The 21,211-nt window shown below is 46.8% G+C and overlaps 1 protein-coding gene across 3 annotated transcripts in view; it reads left to right on the top strand.

The window, feature by feature from the left end:
- LOC139039772 (aldehyde oxidase 4-like) overlaps window positions 1-21,158 on the top strand; it is a 67,042-nt gene extending 45,884 nt beyond the window's left edge. For 2 of the 3 annotated variants that reach the window (XM_070508342.1, XM_070508343.1), the window contains exons 29-35: window positions 3,399-3,473; window positions 4,316-4,368; window positions 4,827-4,941; window positions 5,128-5,193; window positions 7,344-7,529; window positions 9,280-9,447; window positions 10,288-21,158. In XM_070508342.1, the coding sequence (XP_070364443.1) occupies window positions 3,399-3,473; window positions 4,316-4,368; window positions 4,827-4,941; window positions 5,128-5,193; window positions 7,344-7,529; window positions 9,280-9,447; window positions 10,288-10,341 (717 nt within the window). In that variant the 3' untranslated portion in view covers window positions 10,342-21,158. The other variant, XM_070508344.1, reaches the window with a different exon arrangement.
- The last annotated feature ends 53 nt before the right edge of the window (window positions 21,159-21,211 follow it).

The following is a 21,211-nucleotide window of genomic DNA, read 5'->3' as shown; positions in this document are numbered from 1 at the left end:
TCCCTTCTGGGTAACTGACATGGGCGGTGCCTCTCCTGTGGCTTTAGCCACTGCTGACCTGCCCCAGCCCCTCCCTGAGCCCCAGGCCACCTCCAGCCTCTTTCTACTGAGTTACCTCCCCCGCTTTAGGAAGCTGTTATAGGTGGAGTCCTTTTAAAATCTAGAGATCAGAGGTTACCAGGAGCTGGGAGGAAGGGCAAATGAGGAGTTATTGCTTACTGGTCCCAGAGTGTCTGTTTGGAGTGATGAAAAAGTATTGGAGAGAGAAGCAATGGTTGCAGAAAAAAAATACAAATAAGATTGTTTTAAAAAGTCAGTGGGCGAAGTTCAACTTGCAACTTGAAAACTTCTTTTCATGTTGACTATTGCCAGGCCACCTTTGAGACAAAATAAAATTCTGCCTCTGAAGTCTAAAAATGTGGGAAATCCAAAATGGAACCTTTGCGCACACTGGCCTCCTTGTCTGGTTTGGGCAGAGCCGTGTCCAGCAGACCCAGAGGCTCCCTGGAGGGAAAGGAGTGACAGCTTGTCGTCTGATTGCCCTTCAGACAGTCTGCAGCTCTTCAGTGGGCTTCCATGGCGGGTTGCCCACTAAGACCCGCAGCTTCCTGAGGCTCTGGAGTCTTTGTCAGTCAGCCATCACTTCAGACATTCAGAGGAAACATGGCAAAAGCTGAGGCCCCGTTGGCTGCAAAGACGACAGTGGCTCCAGCCTTGCTGTAAACAGACTCTCCGTCTGCTGTGGAAGATGAAGTTGTTAACTCCAGAATTCTTTTTAAAACTGAAGTCATTCATATGGGAGTAAAGTCTAGGAAATGGCTGTAAGAGAAAAATGCCTTATAGAAAAAAATTCTGCATAATTTCAAATCAAAAGCAGGAGTAAATGGATTAGGTAAATCAGTAAACATTGGTTCTTTTACGTCTACGGAAATAGAGATTAACTGAGTATTAAATCCCGCAAAGCAAGGAAAGCAGCAAGTAGGGAAGATTGATTTCATTTTGGTTTTGTCTTCCAATTTTGTCTTAAAATGGAATGGTTAAACATAGAGAATTCAGTGAATCAGAAAAAAGTTACCCTAGGCGAGATCCACACCACGGGTTCTACCCAGGACACACGCACCTGAGAAGGCCATGCGGGCCATGGGAGTCCCGCGCCCTCCCAGAGATGGCCCTCTGCCACCCAGGTGACCTGTAGACCTGTGTTCAGAAGTAGACGCCCGGCATCAGGGCCTCCCGGCCCCAGAGCCTGCGCAGCAAGCTCTCTGAGGGGCCCTGAACGCCTCTCACCAGGCTTGAGATGGAGGAAGCCCTGGCTGCCTCCTCCCTGAGAAGATGGAGGTCCCGGCGCACCAACGACCGTCTCCAGTGAAGGCCTCTCCCTAAACCAACCCTGCAGTCTCTTCACCTCCGACCCTTTGATGTCGCAGAGGTGGGGTGGGACAGTTTGTGGCCACTTACTCTGCATGTCCTGCTTAGGAGGTCGAGCGCCTTGGTTTGGAATATGGGGTTATTTATCTTCTGTTGTGCTGGTCTCATCCTTTTGGGTCCTTAGCCTAAACTGAGTCCGGAAATGTCCCTTAACATCTTGTTAATAAATAATAAATTATTAAATAATAATAAAGAAGAAAAAGAAACATAATGGCAAGTGTCACAAATCAAAATAGAGGAAGTCACGGGAAGAGAAAGTGAAGTGTTGGGTGCTGCCCGAGGCAGCAGGGAAATCAGGCAAGGCACTCCTGGAGGACCTGGAGCCTGACCTGGAGCGTGGTCCTGGCTGCTGCCGGGGAGGGCGCTGTGTAGGAGCTTGGGAGCAGAGGGAGCTCCTGTGCTTGTGCTGGAGGAGCTGCCAGGAGGCAGGGCGGCTGGAGCAGAGAGCAAAGGGGAGCGAGGTGGGAGAAGAGGAGGAAGGAGCTGAGGGTGAGGTTGGGTATAAATGCTCATCGTTGAAGCTGCATAAAGGGTACAAGGGGGGAGTGTTGTACTATTCTCTCTACTTTTGAGTGTTTTGAAATTTTCTGTAATGCAAAGGAAGCTGGAAAATTAGTTTCTGGCATTTGGAGCTTCAATAGGGGGTGGGGACCCTACCAAGGAATAGAAGGTAAGAGAATTCTCCATCCAGAGAAGGGCGTTCAGGAGGTCACAAGAGAATGACCAATGTTCTCTGTGATATCTCACTCTCCTCAAGGGAAAACCGATCTTAGGAGCCCGTAGACTGTTGAGTGTGAAGTGACGCGCAGGAGGATGTGGTCAGGCCCAGAAGGGGAAGGACAGCAGATACCTGCACAGGCAGGAACTCGACAGCTTACGTTTGCCTAGATGTGGCACTCTTTGGAAGGTATCCACTTGAAATGAGGCCAGTGATTGAAAACCAAATGAACCAGCAAAGATAGATTTATGAAAACAAGGATCTTCCTAATGCGCCAGAAGCCAGAGATCAGTCCCCAAAGAAGGGATGATAGAACAGAAGGAACAGAAACCAGGAGAGGGTATGAAGGAAGTCTTGAGGCTGAGATGAATAAGTTAGAGCAGACATGTACAGAGATTTGTGTCTGAATTAAGACTGGAAGCCCAGCTGGGGCCACCGACATCCAGGACTTAGCAGGTGTAACGTCAGGGGCCCAAGATTCCACCTCAATTATTTTTTATTTTCATTTCAATGATAATCTTTTAAAAATGAAAACAAACACATTTTGCATCACCAGAATGATCACTTTATCAGCGAAGTATTGCCATGAGATCTCTGCCCACATTTGGGACCAAAAAGTACACTTGGTGTCAAGACAAGAAGAAAAGAGCAGAGATAGACTTGCTACGTAAAGGATTTTTTCTTGCCCGGTGCAGAGCAGATGACTGCAAGGTAGAAGGTGCAAATGAAAATCCAGTGGCACTTTACACAAGGAGAGTGGAGACATGTGCCCCATCAACCGGCGTGTGATAGGCACCCGGAGCTCCAGAGTCTGTGACCCGAGTGGTCAAGACTTTCTCCACGTTCCAAGCAGCAACTGAGCTTCAGAAAAACAGCAGGATCAATCAACTAAATTAATGTTGTTATTTTGAATTTTACTGGTATGTAGGTTGGTATGCACACTTTTTGATTTTTGCTTTAGAATTATAAAAGAGCTATAACTCTCTGCAGACTGTACCTAGCTTTTATGTTAGCATGTATTTGAATGACATTCTTATAGAACTAATTTTAAGTCGACGCTGCAGGATCCACAAGAATATTTGTTTCCTTCAAAGGGATTCCATACGTTACTCGTGTTTAAAAAACCCTGCTGAGAGGACTAGGGAGAGGTCCACGAAACTGACAGTCTGCACTTGAATTGATTTCAATGCTTAACATTTTGCTATTCCCTGTGCGTTTTATTTCTGATGTTGTTTCAAATGTCAACGTTTAGAACGCCTGCCAAATTCTCATGGCCCGTCTTCAGCCAGTCATCAGGAAGAACCCCAAGGGAAGCTGGGAGGACTGGGTGAGTGTCCTCTTCATCAGCCCTGCCTGGAAAAGGCCACCCCTCCAGATGGCCAAAGTTCCTTGGGGGCTGGTTGGCGAGGCCCATTCAAGAACAAAACATTTATTAGCGTTTACTCCAGCTTTTCAAAAGTGTGAAAAAGCTGTCTGTGTTCACTGAAACTCAGCTTTATCTCCGAGCGTGACTTCCCACAGAGCAGGATTACAGCCTGGGCTCCCAGGCTTGCGGCCCCGCCTCTTACTGCTGGACCTGAGGGATAGGTGCCCCCTCGGTTCCTCAGGGCCCTGACTCTCTCGCCACAGCAGTGGAGGTAATAGCAGTCCTCATGTCACAGGAGCATTCTAGTTTTAATAACAATCCTTACTACAATTACCGTTAGGGTTATTCCCAGCCCTGCCGGTTTACTCCAGCAGGGAAGCTGACATAATATACTAAGACAGTCAACCGAATTATTTGGGTAAAAAGCAGGGTCAAAATACATGCATACATAGGGGTGTGTGTATCTAGTTGTATGTATGCATACATGCCTATGTCCATACTTACGTACGTAAGTCCATAAATATGGTCGAGCCCCTTTCCTAATTTAAAAAGCCAAAAAGGGTGAAAAGTAGTAGACTTTGCGCTGTGCAACCCCCATAAATAGAGGGTCCCCAGCGCACAGCTAGCAGCTGCCTTGAAGCCCCTCCCTTGAAAAGCGTGACCTGCGGCTTGTACAAGCGTAAGTCTCCTTGAGGTGAATGCGGGCACACAGCTCGGTGCAACAAGAGGAGGCAAGCCCCACATGGAAGGCATTTTTTCTTATTTTTTTCTCATATTTCTTTGTATCCAATCATCTGTTCCAGATTGCAAAAGCCTTCCAGGAATCCATCAGTCTCTCGACTACTGGATATTTCAAGTAAGGGCCGTTTTCACTTTGGATTACACTTGGGCAGGGGCGGTGCTCGCTCATCAGCCTCACAGATGCCCAGAGCACTGGAGCTCAGCTGCACGGCCCGGCCTTAACCCTTCTTCAGTCATGGGCCACGGGAGTGGGGAGGGAGAGCTGGGGAGTGCAGGGACTCCTTGGGGCAGCCGCTGTTCACCACCCAGGAGGGACACCACAGCTATCTACACACACTCCGACCACCCCAGTAACTGCGCGCTGGAGGGAGGGGTGAGACACCAGTGGGCCTCTCCCTGTGTCTGCGTGGTCCTCTTGCAGCTCTGATCAGCACAGCCCCCCCAGCCCCCGACCAGTCGCAGGAGAAGAGGGAGGAAGGCCTTCGGCCCCAGGGGAAGGGGGTGCTCTGTTCATGTCCAGGACCACTAGTGGGGCAAGTGCCTGTTCCTTTCACTCCTGACTTGTCTTCTCAGAGGCTACCAGACGAATATGGACTGGAAGAAGGAGGAAGGGGATGCTTTTCCATATTATGTCTACGGAGCATCCTGTTCTGAGGTTGAAGTCGACTGTCTGACGGGGGCTCATAAGGTAAACAGCAACATTCGTGCTGGCCATCTGCATAGTACAAACAAACACATTGATGTGTTTTCCCTGCTGTGCATAGCAATCAACTTGATCCTGCCACTGGAAGAACCAGGGACAGATCTGCCATCCTAGTAAAGATCTGTTCCAAATAAGTAATCCCTTCTGTCACGTGTTTTTCTCTCGGCACAGCTCCTTAGGACCGACATCTTCATGGATGCTGCTTTCAGCATAAACCCAGCCCTGGACATTGGACAGGTGTGTGTTCCCAGAAGCACCCCCACATGAACTTTTGGTCAATTCCATTCAGTACATTATTTTCCGGAGTCCTCTGAACACTTTTTATACCTGGTGCAAGTGTTCTGCAATATATATTATGGATTACACGCACACACAAACACACAAGTAGATAAAATATTGGGACAGAATTTCAAGAAAAAGTTAACAATGGTTGTCTTTGCGTGGCAGGAATGTGTATGACATTCTGCTTTACAATTCTTGGTGTTTTCTAATTTTTCTTCAGTGAACATTAATATGTCACAAATAGGGAACGTTGTATAAATACATAATGATAAAGTTACCTTAGTATTCATATTAATGTTGAATTTAAACAGATTACACAATTTAGAGAATTATAAGGGGAAAATGCTTAAACACAATTTTTCCCCTCTTGCTGAATTTAATTCTGATTTTTATCTCACAAATAAATAAAATTAAGGCACCCAAAGTCTTTTTAAACTTCGAGTTCAAAGCTTTCCAGCTGTTGGTGTGGCTCTGCTTCCTTTGTGGCCTGGTTACTCAGGGCGGGGCCAGTGGACCAGCCTTAGCCCAGCCCTGATCTGCCACCCAGCTCTGGTGCGAGGCCAGGCCACTGGTCCGCAGGCTATGCCTGAGCAGCAACCTGGAGCCTTGAGCGGCTTGGCCTCCAACCCCACAGACAGATGATGCTGTCATCTGCGGACAGCTTCCCACCACCTAAGTCCTAAGAGACTGGTTTTCATAGCTTGGCCAGTGGGCTTTATAAGGAATAGTTTTATTGGTCCCTCAGTGTTTCTCCAAATGTGGTCCTCAGACTCTGCAACAGAAGCACCGACAGTGTTGTTTGGAAACGTGGATTCCTGGCCTCCCCAGGCCCAGACCTGCTCCATCATAACTTTGCTGGGCTGGGGCTTAGAATCTGCGCATTTAATCTGCGGCTGAAACTCACCTTAAGGCTGTAAAGTGTGAGAAGCCCAGCTAGCCCAGGCCCCCCTCCCCTCCCTGTCCCTCCCTGCTCCCAGCCATCCCTGCCTCCTTGATGCTTAAGCAAAAGCAGAAAGGGAGATGTTGTGATCAGGAAAGCCCTACATTTGTCACGTTGGAAACTGAAAGAAAACAGGTGTGTTAGACTGGAACTCTGGGACTTTGATCTTTTCCTTTAGGGACAGGCATTTGGAAATATCCAAATTTAGTGTTTAAATTTGTTTACCTTATTCCTAAATTTTACGTTCCAATAAAATGCAAACTACAATTCTCTTTCAATTTTTATAACCTCCAGGCAGACACTCTCTTTAAAAGGGACCTTTTTCCTAGAGCATAATAGTTTGTAAATAGAAGTCAACATGGCTTTTAATAAAAAAGATATAATTTAATAAAAGTATTTAATTTAATAAAAAATGTTTCTTCCAACCCACTCTGTTTAACACTGATCTACTCTCCATAGTAACTTCTAAAGGGAAGTAAAGAAATCCAGATATTATAATAAACTACATTGTCCTGGTTCCATTTATGCTAGTTCATGTTCCTTTAATGTTAGCTCCTTTTTCGTCTAGTCCAACAGACGTTTATTGAGAATCTATGTACCAGGCACCAAGCTAAGAACAGAATACAAGAAGGCCAGGCCTCAGGATGTCTGTAAACTAGTGAGAGAGGTGAACAAGGAAAATGCCCTCTGAGTGCCCCTGTGATGGGGGAATGTATTCAAGATGCAATGAGCCTGGAGGAAGCACTTCCTAAATCCACCCAGGGGCTGGTGGGGGTGTCCAGAAGGCTCCAAAGAGGCAATAATTCTTCAGCTGGGACTTGAAGGATAAATAGGAGTCTGTCAGGTGGACGAGCTGAGGTGGGAGCAGTGAAGAGAGTCAGGACTGCATTACAAAGACCTGGAGACCTGAACGGATCTGGTGTAGTTGGAGAGTGACAGGGAATTTGACAAGTCAGGTCCCTGGAATGGGGGATCCCTGAGTGAGAAGAGCTGGGGATGAGGCCAGGCAAGATGGCAGGCACCAGACTCTGAAGGACCCTTTATAAAATCCACCACAGTGCTTTCAAGAACGGCTTACTATGGTTCAGAGCTCCATTTCAGTCACATTGGAATCTTTATTCAACCACTCTCATATACTTATGAACTGCGGAACTTCTGCCTGTAGATTGAAGGAGCGTTTGTTCAAGGCATGGGATTCTACACCATAGAAGAGCTGAAATACTCCCCGGAAGGTGTGCTTTATTCTCGGGGTCCGGATGACTACAAAATCCCCACTGTCTCTGAGATACCAGAAGAGTTCTATGTCACCTTGGTGCGTTCCCAAAATCCCATAGCCATCTACTCATCCAAGGTAAGAACTGAGACCTCCGTATTGGGTTTGCGAGGGCTGCGATAACAAAATACCACCCACTGGGTGCCTCAAACAGCAGACATATATTTTCTCACAGTTCTTGAGGCTGGAAGTCCGAGATCAAGGTTTGATTTCTTCTAAGGCCTCTCTTTGGTTTGGAGATGCCACTTCTTCTCACTGTGTCCTCACATGGTCGTTCCTCTGTGTGGGCACGTTTCTGATGTTTCTCTCTGTGTGTCCTAATTTCCTTTCTTATGAGAACACGAGTCATTGGATTAGGGCCAACCCTGAAGACCTCATTTTAACTTAATTCCCTCTTTGAAGACTTTGTCTCCAAACAGTCACATTCTGAGGTACTGGGGGTTAGGATTTCAACATATGAGTTTTGGGGGACACAGTTCAGCCCATAACAACTTATTCTTTCAAGAAATCATGAAAAACAGTTGCTTGCTCCTTTGAATTGCAAACCCCAAAAGGAAAAGGGAAAAGAAAAGCAGACCCGTGACAGAGGGGTCTCACCAACTCCGAGTAGAGTCTTCACTCTTGAGAGAGATCATGAAACAAATTTAGATCAAACAAGAAAGGTCAAGGAGGAGTCACACATCTTGGTTCATTAGGCTACGGGTCACCGTGAGATAAAACTGAAATTGTAAGCAAATTTCACCAGCCCAGAGCTTTCTTTGCTGCAACCTTCCCACATGTCCTCCAGACTCAGTTCTTTCTTGCTCTCACTGCCTCTTGCCCACCCTCCCCAAATCAGAAGGGACTTCCAAACCAGTTTCTCACCAACTGTTCGCTCTGAGACGTTAATAGCCACTGATACAAGAGGTGTTGACCTCATGCTTCCTGGAGCTCATGGGCTCTAACTGGCACATCAAGACCTACACAAGGGTCCTCAAACACAAGTGTACAAGAAACACAACGTCTCCAACTCACGTTCTGCTCAGAGCCCACATCTGGCCAGACTGATGGCACCTTTAACCTCAGGTTTTCAGGGAATTCTCTCTTTTTCTTAGGAGTAGGTCAAGGTTGGGAGGAAGGTGAGACTTCCTGTCTGAATGGCCTCTGTCTCCACTTCTGCACCAGACTTTGGCCGGGGACGTCTCTAAAGACCACCCCAACACAAGCCAGCCTCTTGGGGGTCTAGCCACCTCCCTGCCAGTTCTGCTCCTAACAAGGCGCCAGACCTCTCTGCTCTCACCCTCTGCTCCTCACCTCAGAGGAAGCCTGTTCTTCCACCAGCTCCACCTCGCCCTCAACCTTTGCTCCAGAGTAAAAACCAGAGCCTGGGGAGCCTTTACCGATGCTGGCATTCAGCACACACCAGGGAAGTTAGCGAGTGTGAGAACTTTAGCAATCCTCTCCCCAGAGTCCACCACCTCTCTGTCTTTCAAGCACAGCTACAAAGATTGTCGTTGCTTCGTTTTGGTTTTGAGTTAAACACAGATGGTCTGGAGCCCAAGGTGAACTGTCCTAGAGGGAGCAAAGGGCTTTGGTCTTCAGGACTTTCCCGGGGCAGGGGGACAGGAATTTTTAGCTGCCCCATGCTCCTGATGTCCTGGGGCATTTTCATGAGCTACTCTGAGGAGAACCCCACACACAAATATGCATGGGGGCATTTCGATTCTGGCAATTCAGATACACTCCATGCTGAGGATTATAAAGCCGGCAGAGGTGAGTGTGTTTGTGTACACACAAATTAGCCCTAAAAGAACCATGCATTTCTGATGGCCTTTTGCCCTCCTCTCAGGGATTGGGCGAGGCTGGAATGTTCTTGGGATCCTCTGTGTTGTTCGCCATATATGATGCAGTGACTGCTGCCCGCAGAGAGAGGGGGCTGACCAAGACCTTCACCCTGAGCAGCCCGGCGACTCCTGAGTTGATTAGGATGACCTGTGTGGATCAGTTTACTGACATGGTAAGGCGGGTGAGGAGGCATCGTGTTGTAATCACCCTATACATGGGCTTTCAGCTTCTTGGTATGGATTTGGTAACCATGAAAGAATTACAGGGCAGGTTCACCTTTGCCAATGGAAATTCTCATTTTGCCTCCACTTGCTATTTGCTATACGCTTCATATCTCGGCTGCTTTGCAGTGAGCGAACCTCTTCCAAGGATGGTTTAATTGTTTCAGACCCCAAAGAAAAGCGCACGCAGCTGAGCCAGTGCTAATAGCCACTGGACATGGTAGCTGGAGACTGTCAACATTTTATCACAGTGCAATGATGTGGTATTTTAATTACTGCAATAACCAAATTAGATTAAATAGATATCTGGTCTGGTCAGTTACACAGAAAGTTTTTGTTAAGCAAACTAATAAAAATAACTTAAAGATATCAAGTCGTTGGGCACATCTTGATATGCCTTGTACTCGCACGCTAATAGAACACAGTTCCATTTTCCAGCTGCTAAAAATACATCTAGAACTATCATCAGAGACCACTCCTGCATGGGAGTATTGGAACGGCCCACCGCAGCCCTAAGCGAGTCTGTGGTATAGAGTCAGAGCTCACCTTAGGCCTTTGAAATTACAGGGCTTCAGGGTAAGCTGCGTCTCATCCCAAACATAAAAAGTTTATGAGGGTAAGGAGATTCATGACCCCAAGATTGAGATAAATATGAAAATTACATAATTTTGATAAGAATTAAATGGACATCGAGTTGTTCTTGTTTTAAAAACAATTTTTCTTTTGAATTACAACTTTTGTCATACAACGTTTTATTAATAACTATCTTGCTGCTTTTGACCTTTTTTTAGATTCCCAGAGATGATCCTTCAACATTTACACCTTGGTCCATCCGTGTGTCTTAATCCTACGTTTTCTTAGAAAATGTAAGAATACGTTATTGACCTTATAATTTTCAAACCAGAGCAAAATATAGATTGGTCCCCAATTGTCAAGGATAATTTTAGCATCTTTTAACTATTCTCTGTGGTTTAAGTCACCGCATGATTATGTTTTAGGATACAATTTTTCACCAAAAGGTGAAATTTCACCGAAAGATATAAAGAAGTTTAGAATCAAAAGTTCTTCTTTTCATTTGCATTACCTGAAGATCTACATCATCATGATTTCAAAACATGGTGGAATTTTTGTTACCCTGGAACAGCTCCTCTTGCTTTGTTCTTCAGAAATGTGTTCACAATTCAGTAAAATCATGCACCCCCCCAAACTCTCAGGATTAGACTCCCCAAAGCCAGTGGGTGCTGGTAACAACTTGCCCTCCTGGAAAAATCCGTGATTTATAACGTGGCCAATTTCCGGGGTGGCAGCCACTCCCACTGTGAGGTCTCTGAACACGGAGTTGGAAGAGGTGCTCGTAATGGGCTCCTGTGGTCTCGGGCAGCAGCCCCCCAAAATGCTCAGCACCACGCACGCAGCACAGCCTCTTCCTTCCCTGGGAAACCGCGCTGAGTAAAAGGATCTCACTCACCCGGGAGTCCCTTGTTCTGGCTTCGCATCTAAAAGGAGAAATCAGCACCTCCTTCCCTTTGCCATATCAAAGGGACACGAAACCCTCAGGGTTCTTTGTCAATTAATCCTTAGCTATTTTATGCTGCATTTTCCTGAGGAAATGCAGTCTTGCGCCAGAGAAGATGTCTGGTCCGCTGTGAGGTTTGAAAACACAAATAAACAAACTCGGTCATCTGTGGGGATCTGTGTGCTGGATGTCAAAGCCCCGCGTTTATTAACAGTAACTTCGTGGTGGAGGAACAAGTGTATAGCAACTGTGTGCGTGAGAGAGAGCACACTGGAGGAAGGGGAGGCTGGCGGTCGAAGGGAACGGCCTCTTTCTAAAGAAAATGCTCGCCAGGCTGTGTCTCTTACCCTAAGAAAGTGTGTGTGTGTGTACATATGTTTTTAAGTGTCTGTTTGAGTTTCCCAATAATCTAGATTGCCTGGAACCCAACCCACAAAATTCAATGTGCCAGACAGATCAGTAAAAATAGGGTCACTGGTATATTTTTCTAACAGTAAAATAGGAAGACACCTTTATCACAAACACAAATTAATTTTAGAAGCATTATACTTTATAGAGCGTGTGGGCAAGGCCTCCGATAACACAGAAATTGAACTTTTACAAAATAAGTCTGATCTTTTCAGTAGTATTTAATTAACCTGAAGAGTTGAGGTTGGGGAGGAAGTATTTACAAAAATAGTACATTTTAAAGGATAGCAGCTTTCAAACATAGGATTAATATTCTAATGTCTTTAAAAGTTGACAATTTACAGTGTCTATTATATTACAAACTTAATCTGTATTACTAATTTAGATAAATAGCTGTTATTTTCTGTCTACTTTTAAATGTTATTACAGCGATAGTTGTGCTAAAAGTGTAAGATACAATCTTTTTAACCGATGGACTCAGTAAATGGTCAAGCGCCCTTTCAATGATAAAAGCGTGTGATCCTTATCAACTCTGGGCAGAACCGCTAATGCTTGTCACTCGTAGAAACTGACCATTACTGCTGCTCCATCATGGGCTCAGTACAAGTTTGTCAGAAGAGAAATAACAGGTGGCAGGAGCGACACTTGGCTGCTCTTCTCCTTTCAACTCAAAGTGCCCATGGGGCCGAGGATGTCCTGCTTCTCCTGGACCCAAAGTTTAGGATGGAGCAGTTTGTGCCACCCTGCAGGAGCGCAGGGCCGGAGCTGAGTGTGTGGTGGCAGGGAGGGACTTGATTTCCCTTCAGTATCTTGAACCTGCAGACACTGGCACGCTCTCAGGCTTTAGAACTGGGAGAGGTAAAAAGAGGGTTGGGACAGGAGGGCTGGGAAATCAGCGTCGTTTCTTTTAAGGAAAAATCTTCAAATCGTCTGCACTTGATATTTTCAATGATATAAATTGGCCGTATTCTTCACACTACCAGCGCACGTAGTATCACAGGTTGAGTTTTCCGGGAGCAGATGCTGAGACAGAGTTTGGGGAGCAGGATGTTTCTTGGGGATCGAGACCTGAGAAGGGAAGGGTGAGGAAGCAGGATTGGGCAGAGGGAGAAGTCCAACTGCGACACAGGCCCTTGAAACATCAGGAAGCCAGCGGGGGCCCTGGAGCGAGCATCGCCCCACCGAGTTGTCCCACCCAGGCTGGAATGTAGGGTGTGTGTTCCCCATATCACTGTCACCAATGGGGCTGCTCCAGGAAGGGCGTGACCTTGAGGGAAAGGAGGCTTTCTGCCCCAAGGCAGACCCCAAAGGAGCTGGCAGCTGGGGACCACATGCTGACCACACTCCTGAAGCTGGGCGGCACGCCCTTTCTTGAAAGGGGATCTGGGCACCTCACCTCCATGTCTGCCACACAGATCTACCAAGGTGATTCTTCCTGACTTGTGAGTTTATTAATATGCAAATCTTACATAGCTATAAGCAGTAAATCATTTAGTTATACACTGGATGAATCCCCTTTATGGGGAAGAATAATTTTACATTCAAAGAAATACACAGCTTACTATGTATGTAACAAGTCTGTACTTGCTCCAGAAATTCAACACTATCTGTGTGCCAAGTGCTTTCCATACTTATTCCAGTGCACTCGATTAAATTCATTATCAGCACACTGTGTGCCAGATGCTGTTATTAATGACAAAACCCTCAGAGAAAAGCCTCTTAACTCAGTTTCATTATCTGGAGTTGATACTTGATAGGTCAAGAAAATTGATTTGCTCTGTGTAAATAAGTGACCCTGTAGAAGTGTTCCAGAAAATATGGCTCTGCAGAGCTTTACACTTCTGAGCCCTCGGTTGACAGAAGGCATGTCTGTAAGAAGCATTAAAGAAAACATAAATTTAGCCCCAAAAGTGATGGAAATGCCCGTGTTAATTATAATGTTAATAGATACTTAATATCTAACATTTTCCAAAAGTTATAGTCAAAGGACTTTAGTCCTCATGTCAATCATTTAATTCACTTGGTAGGGAATAGACTATGAGAGTCTCACTTTGTCCTTCATTAATTCACATAGATACTGGGATCTATTTCTAGATTCTTTCATCAGTTCCCCTGACCTAGTTGTTTTATCTTTGCACCAATATCATGTTAACATAGGCGCCATGGCAAGTGCTCCCTCACTGCTATTTTTCACATTCCTCTTAGCTATTTGGTCTCATTCAAAACAAAAATCGCTTTATCCAATTTCCTCTAAAAACCTAGGTATGATTCTAAGTAGAATTGTATTAAATTTATATGTTAATTTTAAGAGAATTGACTTTTCATCTAAGAACGTTATATGTCTTCCTCTGTGTGTAAATTTCGTTTCTTGCCTAGATCCTACGCTTCTTAAATTTGGGCGCTTAAATTTATTCTTGAGTATTCTTGGAGCTACTGTGAATGGAATATTCTTCCACTTCCATTTTTAAGTGTGTATTTGCATAGTAACAAAAACTATTGACTACATCCAATTACTAGATTGTTTTCTTCTCTTCCAATGTGGACATCAATTTACCCCAGTTATTTCACTCTCCCATTATTTTACTACATGCGTCATAACCTCCGAGGTAAAGTGACCCAGTAATGGTAAGAAAGGGCGGCCCTATCTAATCTCTGATTTTATTTGAAATTGTTTTTTATTTTTCCTGTAACAATAATAGTAGTTATCGGTTTTTGTAAATATTCTTATTTCATCAGTTTCCTCCTGTTCTCTTTGCTTTAAAGTTTTGCTAGGAGTGGCTGCTGAATTTTATCAAGTGACTTAATAGCATCCTTGATTTGATCAGTTTTCCGCCTTTATTTTGATGTGATGGGCTGTTAGTATTAATAATGTGCTAGATTTCTGATGTTGAACCCACTTGTGTCCCAGAAATAAAGCTTACTTGATATATTATCCCTTGATACATTGCCAGATTCTATTCACTAGTATTTTATTTAGAATTTTTGTACAGTAATCTCCCCTTTGTGCACGGTTTCAATTACCTGCTGTCAATCATGATCTGAAAATATTAAATGGAAAATTCCAGAAATAAACAATTCATAAGTTTTAAATTGCACGCTGTTCTGAGTAGCATGATGAAATCTCCCACCATCCTGCCCTGTCCCTCCTGGGACGTGAATCATCCCTTTGTTCAACGGATCCACTGTGTACACCACCTGCCCGTTAGTCACTTAGCAGCCATCTTGGTTATCAGATCTACTCATGGTAGCTCAGTGCCTGTGTTCAAGGAACCCATGTTTTAGTTAATAGGGACCCCAAAGCACAAGAGCAGTGATGCCGGCAATTCGGATATGCCAAAGAGAAGCCATAACGTGCTTCCTTTAAGAGAAAAGGTGAAAGTTCTCCACTTAATAAAAAAAGAAAACAAATGTGTGGTGAGGTTACTAAGATCCAGGGCAAGAATGAATCTTCTATCCGTGAAACTGTGAAGAAGGAAAAAGAAATTCATGCTAGTTTTGCTGTGGAACCTCAAATATGTATGTATAGGAAAAAACACAGCATCTACAGGGTTCGGTACTACCCGTGGTTTCAGGCATCCACTGGGGGTCTTGGGAAGTATCCCCGTGGATAAGGAGGGGTCGCTATGTCTGTATTCAGAAGCAGAGTGGTTCTACAGTATTTTTCTACTGTCCGTATTGGGTTTTGGCCTTAAGATTTTACTAAGTTTATAAGAGTAATTGGAGAGAATTTCCACTTGTTTACACCTAGGAGAGTTGAACTAACATTGGCATTATCTCAGTGAGCACAGGAAATTCATCTGTAAATTAATTTGTTCCATGATAATTTTAATATTTTCTATTCTTTCCATAGTAAGTTGTCTTATTGTTTACATTTGCCTGTTATCTTGTTGACCCCTCTTTATTTTCATCCCCTGTTTATCACTTTAAATATGTTTCTTATAAATGGTGTATATCTAGATTCTAGGGTTTTTTCCTAATCCAATCTGCTAGTCTTTTCTTTTTTTTTCAATTTTTTTCTTTTTAGGAAAATTAGCCCTGAGCTAACTGCTGCCAATCCCCCTCTTTTTGCTGAGGAAGACTGGCCCTGAGCAGGCAACTACCACATCCGTGCCCATCTTCCTCTACTTTATATGTGGGATGGCTGCACAGCATGGTTTGCCAAGCGGTGCTGTGTCTGCACCCGGGATCCAAACTTGCAAACCCCAGGCCACTGAAGTGGAACGTGTGCACTTAACCACTGTGCCACCTGGCCGGCCCATGCTAGTCATTATTTCTAAGTCATAGAATTCATTTAATTTATATTTCTTACAATTATTTAAAATGTGTAATATTTTCTAGTTATTTATACATATAATATATAACAGAAAATATAAATTATACCATGTATAATATGTAATACAAAATGTGATATATTTTAACCTGTGCTTTCCATTTTTCCTTTTCATTATTTTTGCTGATTTGTGCAAGTGATGAGAAAGTCCCTTCCTTCTCTTGCTAATTTGGAAGTTCTACTGTACCAGTAGTTGCACATTTCCATTTACCTGCTTTAATAAACAGACACATATTTCTGTACCACTATTTGAAAACAAGATACCAAATGTCTCCCCATGAAAAGGGGCCCTCTCCTGGCCTCCTGCTCTATCTCTGCCCATATTTCCGCCCTTTGCCCCGATGAAACAATACTTTAGGAACTCTTCTACTTTCCCCTTCTCCCCAGCAGCCTTCAACCCGTCAGTTGCTGAGGCTGCTGTCTATTTTAGGTCTAGAATATGAGTTGAATTTCCCTTACAGAATGGCTCTTCTTAGCATTTATGTTACACTTTCCCAAATAGCCCGCCCCTGTCCACTGAGCCCTCCCCTCCTCCTCGCCCTTCTTGTGGACTTTGTTCTTGTTGGATTCTCCCCCTCTGCTGGCTGGTCCTTGCCCTGGCAGGAAGATGGGGTTTTGCTCCACTGACAGGTCCCCGTGGCCCGTCCTGCCTCTCAGAAACCTGCAGCTGCTGGTCTCCTGCCCTCTAGCGTCCGCTGCGGCAGCCAGGCGCTCAGACGCCAGGCTGGTTCTTTTTCCTTCATAGAAAACTTGATCTTTCAGCCTAGTACCTATGAGATATTCTGTCCAGATGTTCTGTCCGTGGGGCTTAGCCCGTGATGGGCGGCGGGGCAGGGTGGCAGTGGCCCCTGCGTTGAAATTGCTCTGCCCCCAAGTCCCTGCGCTCTGGGCCTGTGATGGAAGGTGCAGCCTCGATGAGGGCTGCCCTTTAATGTCTTCTTTTAGTTCGAATTGACAGTCGTCTCCTCCAACAGCTCTCTTTCACTGAGTGTGTGCTCTGTCTATTTTGAATGATCGTCTCTCTAACGCTTGGGTTGTCCGAGCGTTCACCGGGCTGCCCTCACCGAGTACCAGGCCCTGCTGGCCTAAAGCAACAGGCTCTTTTTCTCTCTCGGTTCTGAAGGCTAGGAGGCTGGCATCGAAGTGTGGACGGGCCATGCTTCCTCTGACGGCTCTAGGCAAGAAGTCTCCCTTGCCTCTCTCTAGCTTGTGGTAGTGGCCAGCAATCCTGGGCATTCCTCAGTGTAGACAGATCACTCCAATCTCAGCCTCCGTCTTCACACGGCTGTCTTCCCTCCGTGTGTTCCTTTCAGTCTCCAAATCTCCCTGTCCTTAAAAGGACACCAGTCACTGGCTGTAGGGCCCTAATCCAGTATGACCTGTCTTAATTTGATTACATCTGCAAAGATCTGATTTCCAGAGAAGGTCACATCAGGGAACACAGTGCAAGCCACAGCAGGTCAAGGAGGCAGCCACAGGCTCCCGAAGGCACAGCGACCCTGCCCCACCCCCACGGGCCGGCAGGTAGCGGAAGGAAGGCTGACAGTGCTTGGTGAAGAACCTGGAGGGAGCCTGGCAGCCATGGGGCTCCTGAGTGCTCAGACCCTCCCAGACCCAGAGCAGGAAGGACTCAGCCCACCCGCTTGGCACTCCTGACCTCCTGTGCACACGGATGTCAAACTTTCTCTCCATGCCCCACCCCACCCACACCCCCAAAGGACCAACCTGTCCTCCAGCGTCACATTTTTCAGGATGCGGATTTCTAGGCACTCCGCCAGTCTGTGGCGGGAGAGACTCTCTCCCACATAGTCCGAGGCCTCACTGGCTCCTGGCTTCCCTTAAGCCCAGCAGACGCCTGGCTCAGCAAAGAGCAGAACTGGGAGGGGAAGGGAAGGGACCTCCTAGTCAGAAAGGGAGAGAATGGAGGCTGGAACCTGGGCATTGAATGACCAGCGCAAGGGGCCTAAAAAGGGCTCACCATCTGCTTGCCTGTGTCCCACCTTTGGGCTGCGAAGAGCTCAAAACGGACGACAGCACCCAGGGCCGCAGAAGCAGAGTCCAGGACTTTTCCACTGACAGCCGTGAGCAGGGCTCAGTACGACTTTTTCCAGAAACAAGGGTGTTTGCGTTGTAGGGGAGGCCAGTGTCATTTCCAATATGAGTTTTTCTTTGGTAACAAGGATTCTTCGACGTGACTTATAAGACCTTTTTTATAACAAACACACAAGCGCCTGGGTCAATGCATGTAGAGTTTCTTTCACCCACGAGGACAATCCATTTAAATGTGAAGAAAGTTAGTCTTCCCTTTCAATTAAAGAAAAAAGAGGGCAGGAAAAAGAAGTGGTTGCTCTTTCTCATTGTCTTGAATAAGACCCGAGAGTCAGGAAAGCTTGGCGGGAAGCATCCTACCCTCGCACTGGGCCACCTCTGTTTACCCCGAGCTGGCGATGTTTCGCTGAAGTCCCAGAGCCCTGGCGGTTTGTGAAGAAGAGAAAACCAAGCTCAGGCCTCACCCTCAGCCCTCCTCGGGGCCAGGCAGGAAGCTTTTTGTTCCCCGTGTTTATACTTCACAGGATTTCACGCAAACAAAGCTGCCCAGCCAAACAAGTTTGTGACACACTCCTCTAAGGCCGTTCAAGGTCGGGTTTCAGTTTCCCAGCAGTAAATGTATTTGGTTTCCTAAACCGAAGTCCTCTATCTTCCAACTCTAACGCTGTAATCTGGTGTTGGCACCCTGGACTTGTTCTTCTGTGTTCGATGTTCGTATTCTCTGTTGACGCCGAAGGGTCTATGCCTATGAATATTTTGGAACACCAGGATTCCTGCTGTTTGTTGGCAGCGTCCGGGCTGCCGTAGGTGGAATCGTGTGCCCTCGTCTGCGCTGATGGCCCTTTTTAAAGGGCAGAGCAAGAGGGTGAACAGACTGTGCCCCTTCACCACTGCCCCGGGCGCGTCTCCCCCACGCGGCCACAGCCGTCAGCAGGGCCTCTTCTCCACCTGCCGCTTTCCCTCCCTGCCTGCCTCCCCCCGTTCCCATGGCCCCCCTTGCAGCCTGATGTCCCTCCGCAGGCCCTCCCTGATGCCTCTCCCCGAAGCAAAGCTAAACCCTCCATTCCGTGCTTCTCACCAAGGCAAAGATGTAAGCGCACAGTAACTGTCTCTTGTACTAACCACAGACCCCTTGGAGAAAGAAACCTTGCAGATTGGTTGTACACGGTGCCCGGTGCAGGCTGGGCCTCAATAACTACTGGTTGAATGAATGAATCCCTAATGCCTCCTCGTGTAAAGTATTTTAGGTAATCAGGCAAGCATTTATTAACCCTCAGTGAACAAACTGTCATTCACGCGGAGCATTGTGGGGGACACAAGTAGCTATTCTAACCTCCAGGGGCTTAAGACCTAATTGGGAAAATGGGACACAGATGTTGACAAGACAACCAACTATTCGTGGCACATGAGCGACTAGTTACCTGTTTCCTGGTTTATAAATGAAAATTAAAGGAGCAGCTGGTTGGATCGGCAAGTGTTTTTGGAATTGAGAGAAAGGCAGGAAAGGAGGTTTGGGGGGCTGGCCTCGTGGCCGAGTGGTTAAGTTTGCATGTTCCGCTTCGGCTGCCCGAGGTTCACCAGTTCAGATCCTGGGTGCAGACATGGCACTGCTCATCAAGCCACGCTGTGGCAGCATCCCACATAGAAGAACTAGAATGACCTACAAGTGGGATATACAACTATGTACTGGGGCTTTGGGGGAAAAAAAAAGAGGAAGATTGGCAACAGATGTTAGCTCAGAGCCAATCTTCCTCACCAAAAAAGAAAAAAGCATACTTTAAAAAAAAGTTTCACATCTTTAAAAACAAAAGAAGAGAGGTTTGATGCTGCTTTTCGATGCCAGTTAAAGAGGGAGGGAGGGCAGTCACAGTGGGACAGAAATGGGGTTGTTATCAATGCAGACATGGAAGAGCCTCCTTCAGTCATTCAGCAAATACTCCTGGGCACTGACTGGGCGGTAGGCATCGGTCCAGGCCTGGGGACACAGCAGCAAGTTGAAAGTAACATGCCCACCCTCGTGGAGCTTGTATTCTAGTGGAGAAAGCTAACCAAGAGGTGAGCCAGTGTCCTCGTCGGGCAGTAGCGAGAGCTTTGGGGACAGGGAAGGAGGTGGCAGCAGAGAGAGGGACGTGCTGTTCAGCCTGTGATCAGGGAAGCGTCAGCCCCAAAGAACAAGAAGGCCCCAGCCACGCCCAAGTCAGAGAAGAGAAGTCAAGCAGAGGGGATAGCATGCCCCAGGGCCGCGGACAGGAGAGAGTTCAGCACGCGCGCAAAGCAGGGGAAAGGCCAGCATGTCAGGGGCTGTGACCCAGGGAGAAAGTGGCTGACATGTGCCCAGAGGGGCGGGCGGGTCGAGCCCCCGAGGCCTCGGAGGAAAGCCTACGGGGCTTTGGTCAGTGGGTGGGAGGCCGATGGAAGGCTTCAGGTAGGGAAGGGCCGGTTTACACACAAGAGCGAGGACGAGAAGAGTAGTTTGACCAGAACAGGAGGTTTTTTGGAGAGCAAGAGAGTCTGAGGCCAGAAACCCAGGCTGTGGAGGGCTTTGCACACGGAGCTAAGGAGACTGACCTTGTGTTCCCACCTCAGAGAGCTACTGGGGGTATTCTTAGCAGGAGTGACAGGATCCAAAAGGCTGGCGCGAACGTCCCACCCAATTCTCAGCACCATCTCCCGCTCTCCTCTCGTGGCCCTGCGTTGGGTTTATTCAGCACCTTTTTAATACACGTGAAGCACCCACACACCCCCAAACACTAGCACAGGTGTGTGAACACTAGCTCCCCAGGTGTGTGAGGACGAGTGTGCTTGGGACCCAGGCATCAGAACTGTAAAGAGAGTTGGAGGCTGCCGACAGCGTGGCATGAGGAGGGTTTTCTGGAACAGCTCTGTGGGGCGGGATTCTGCAGCCACATCTGGACCGAGTGGGAAAGAGGATGTTCCTCCGTTGGCCATGCCGAGAGGATGCCAGGTCTTTGCTGTCTCTGCCTGAGGCACTGTCACACGGTGATTCACCTTAACACAAAGGCTGACTCTCGGCCGTGTGCCGGCCCCACACCCACGGGAAGGAAGTGTCCGGACCGGGAAGTCTGGCTTCCTCCCCTGAAACCAGACCCGAGCAGCTACCTGCTTCACTGCAGAGAGGCCAGTCCCGGGCTCTAAAAGTCTTCATGCCTTTAGCAGAAGGAGTAAGAACTGCTTGGCTTATCTACCGATGTCTAACTGGACATGTTCAGAGAGACCCACAAGGGTATTTTCCTTTTAGCAAGTCTCTGTCTGTGCACTTACAGATGTCGTAAGCCAGGAGATCTTGGTTTTAGTTCCTGCTTTGCCATTTACTTCCTGCACGACCTGAGCCACTGAGATCATGGGCCTCACTTTACTTATCTGTAAAGTGGTTGCCTTGACGAGATCACTA

Source organism: Equus asinus, chromosome 4 (genome assembly GCF_041296235.1).
Source record: "Equus asinus isolate D_3611 breed Donkey chromosome 4, EquAss-T2T_v2, whole genome shotgun sequence".
In the NCBI taxonomy this organism is placed as follows: Eukaryota; Metazoa; Chordata; class Mammalia; order Perissodactyla; family Equidae; genus Equus; species Equus asinus.
This window is presented reverse-complemented; position numbering and strand designations above follow the sequence as displayed.